The following is a 1,964-nucleotide window of genomic DNA, read 5'->3' on the forward strand; positions in this document are numbered from 1 at the left end:
AAAAAAAGAAATTCAAGACAGCTCTACAGTAAAGCATTAAACCAAGCATGGGACCCTGAGCAACTGTACAGCTCACATGCCTAGGAAGGCAGCCATGGCCTTGATTGAGCTCTTGGAGGAAAAGCCTATTCAGGATGCTCATGCCACACCTCCTGCTGAGCCTTTCCGCAGGAAGTCCTGGATGATCTGGGTCTTCGTGTTGTAGCTCGAATTATCAGCTACCATGGCGCACAACTTTCGAAACTCCCGTAGCAGACAGTCCTTATGCCTGGGGTCACATTTGCTTGAAGACAGACTTGTCTTACGGGTGGGGCTTGAGGGGGCTTCCCCAGAGGTGTTGGGCTTGGCTGCTGGAGAAACAACAGAGATGAATTCATTCGGCCTTTCTGGGAAGAAAGATATTCTGCCTGTACTTTAGCTTCATTTACTTTCCCTGAATAGACCTTTGGGGTAATTGTCAACAGACCCATCTTACAGATAAAGAAATGGAGGTCAAATAATTTTCCCAAACCTTACAGCTATTAATTAATGGTAAAGGAACAATGTCCTCAGTCCCAAGCAAAGGACCAGACTGATGTGCATCTCTTTATGTGAGCATTAAACAAAAGAATAGACTGAAGTCATGCAAGAATGATCAGGACTGGCTGGGCCCAGTGGCTCACACTTGTAACCCTAACACTATGGGAGGCAAACACGGGAGGATTGCTTGAGTTCAGGAGTTGGAGACCAGCCTGGGCAACATAGTAAGATCCTGTCTCTACAAACAAACAAACAAACAAACAAATAAATAAAGTGGTCAGAAGGATCTCAGAGCAATTATAAAGCTGACCTTAGAAAACCTGGCATGAGAAAGGGGTAAGAAATCAAGGTACATGTTAGTCAATGTGAAATTACTGCTATCACAGGTTGTTAGAGCTAGAAGAAGCCTTAAAGATTATCTAGTTCGATGTTCTCTTACTGATGAGGGGACTGAGGTCTGAGAAGAGCAAATGACTTCCTGGCCCACTTGCTTGTTGGAAGAGCCAGGACAAAGACACTACTAAGAAAGTCACATCTCACAAGTACACTCAACATCCCACCCCCTGCTGCTTCAACCTTTCTTTTCTTATTGCCAAAATAAAACCCTGCTCCCCAGGAACAGTTATTAAAAAAAATAAATAATCTTTAAAAAAACATGGTCAAGGGGCAGGGCTTTCCTCCAGACACTTAAAAATAATTATGCACAACTCATCAGTGATTCCCTCTCACATCCTTGTGACCATGTACAAAGCAAATTTTATTCTACAAGCTTGTGGCAGGGCCATTACTAAGCTGGGTGCTGTTGTAAGCTGCTTCTTGTCTGGGCTTTGTAAATTATAAATCCATCCTCATCTCTGACCCGGAATCTAAATACGGTTTTAAGGAACAAAGTCTCCAAAGTGCCAATGTTCAACCAGGTTGTAAGAACTAAAACACCCTGTTTCTCTCAACTCCTCCCAAGTTCCATCCCCAACACTAGAGCCCTTCCAGAAATATGCTGTCCTTATTCCACCTGGACTCTTCTCTACCTTTGGCCTACTAGCAAACAACAAACAAACCAACCTCAGAATTTTAAAATAATAAAAATCCTATAGAGCCAGGCACTGTTTTTGCAATGTTATCTCTTATAGTCCTCATGAGAACACTATGGGGTAGATGAGGCATGGAGATATGATGGAGCTTTAACAAATAAGTACATAAACTCAAGGAAGCAGAGGGGAAAGTCATCTATATATTGCTGCCTATGCTCCCATAGTACCCTGTGCATACCACTATGGTAGGAGAGGCCACTGCTGCTTCATAGCCAGAGGCTAAAGAGAGGTGAGGCTGGCCGGGCGCGGTGGCTCAAGCCTGTAATCCCAGCACTTTGGGAGGCCGAGGCGGGTGGATCACGAGGTCAAGAGATCGAGACCATCCTGGTCAACATGGTGAAACCCCGTCTCTAC

The 1,964-nt window shown here is 44.4% G+C and overlaps 1 protein-coding gene across 5 annotated transcripts in view; it reads right to left on the reverse strand.

Moving 5' to 3' along the window:
- LIG3 (DNA ligase 3) overlaps nucleotides 1–1,964 on the reverse strand; it is a 25,487-nt gene that overhangs the window by 16,138 nt on the left and 7,385 nt on the right. For 3 of the 5 annotated variants that reach the window (XM_017534238.2, XM_017534236.2, XM_017534241.2), the window contains one exon: nucleotides 150–350. In XM_017534238.2, coding sequence (XP_017389727.1) covers nucleotides 150–350 — 201 coding nt within the window. The remainder of the gene's footprint in view (nucleotides 1–149; nucleotides 351–1,964) is intronic. The other 2 variants (XM_017534239.2, XM_017534242.2) reach the window with 1 other exon arrangement.

This window comes from Cebus imitator, unplaced genomic scaffold (assembly GCF_001604975.1).
Source record: "Cebus imitator isolate Cc_AM_T3 unplaced genomic scaffold, Cebus_imitator-1.0 Scaffold85, whole genome shotgun sequence".
In the NCBI taxonomy this organism is placed as follows: domain Eukaryota; kingdom Metazoa; phylum Chordata; class Mammalia; order Primates; family Cebidae; genus Cebus; species Cebus imitator.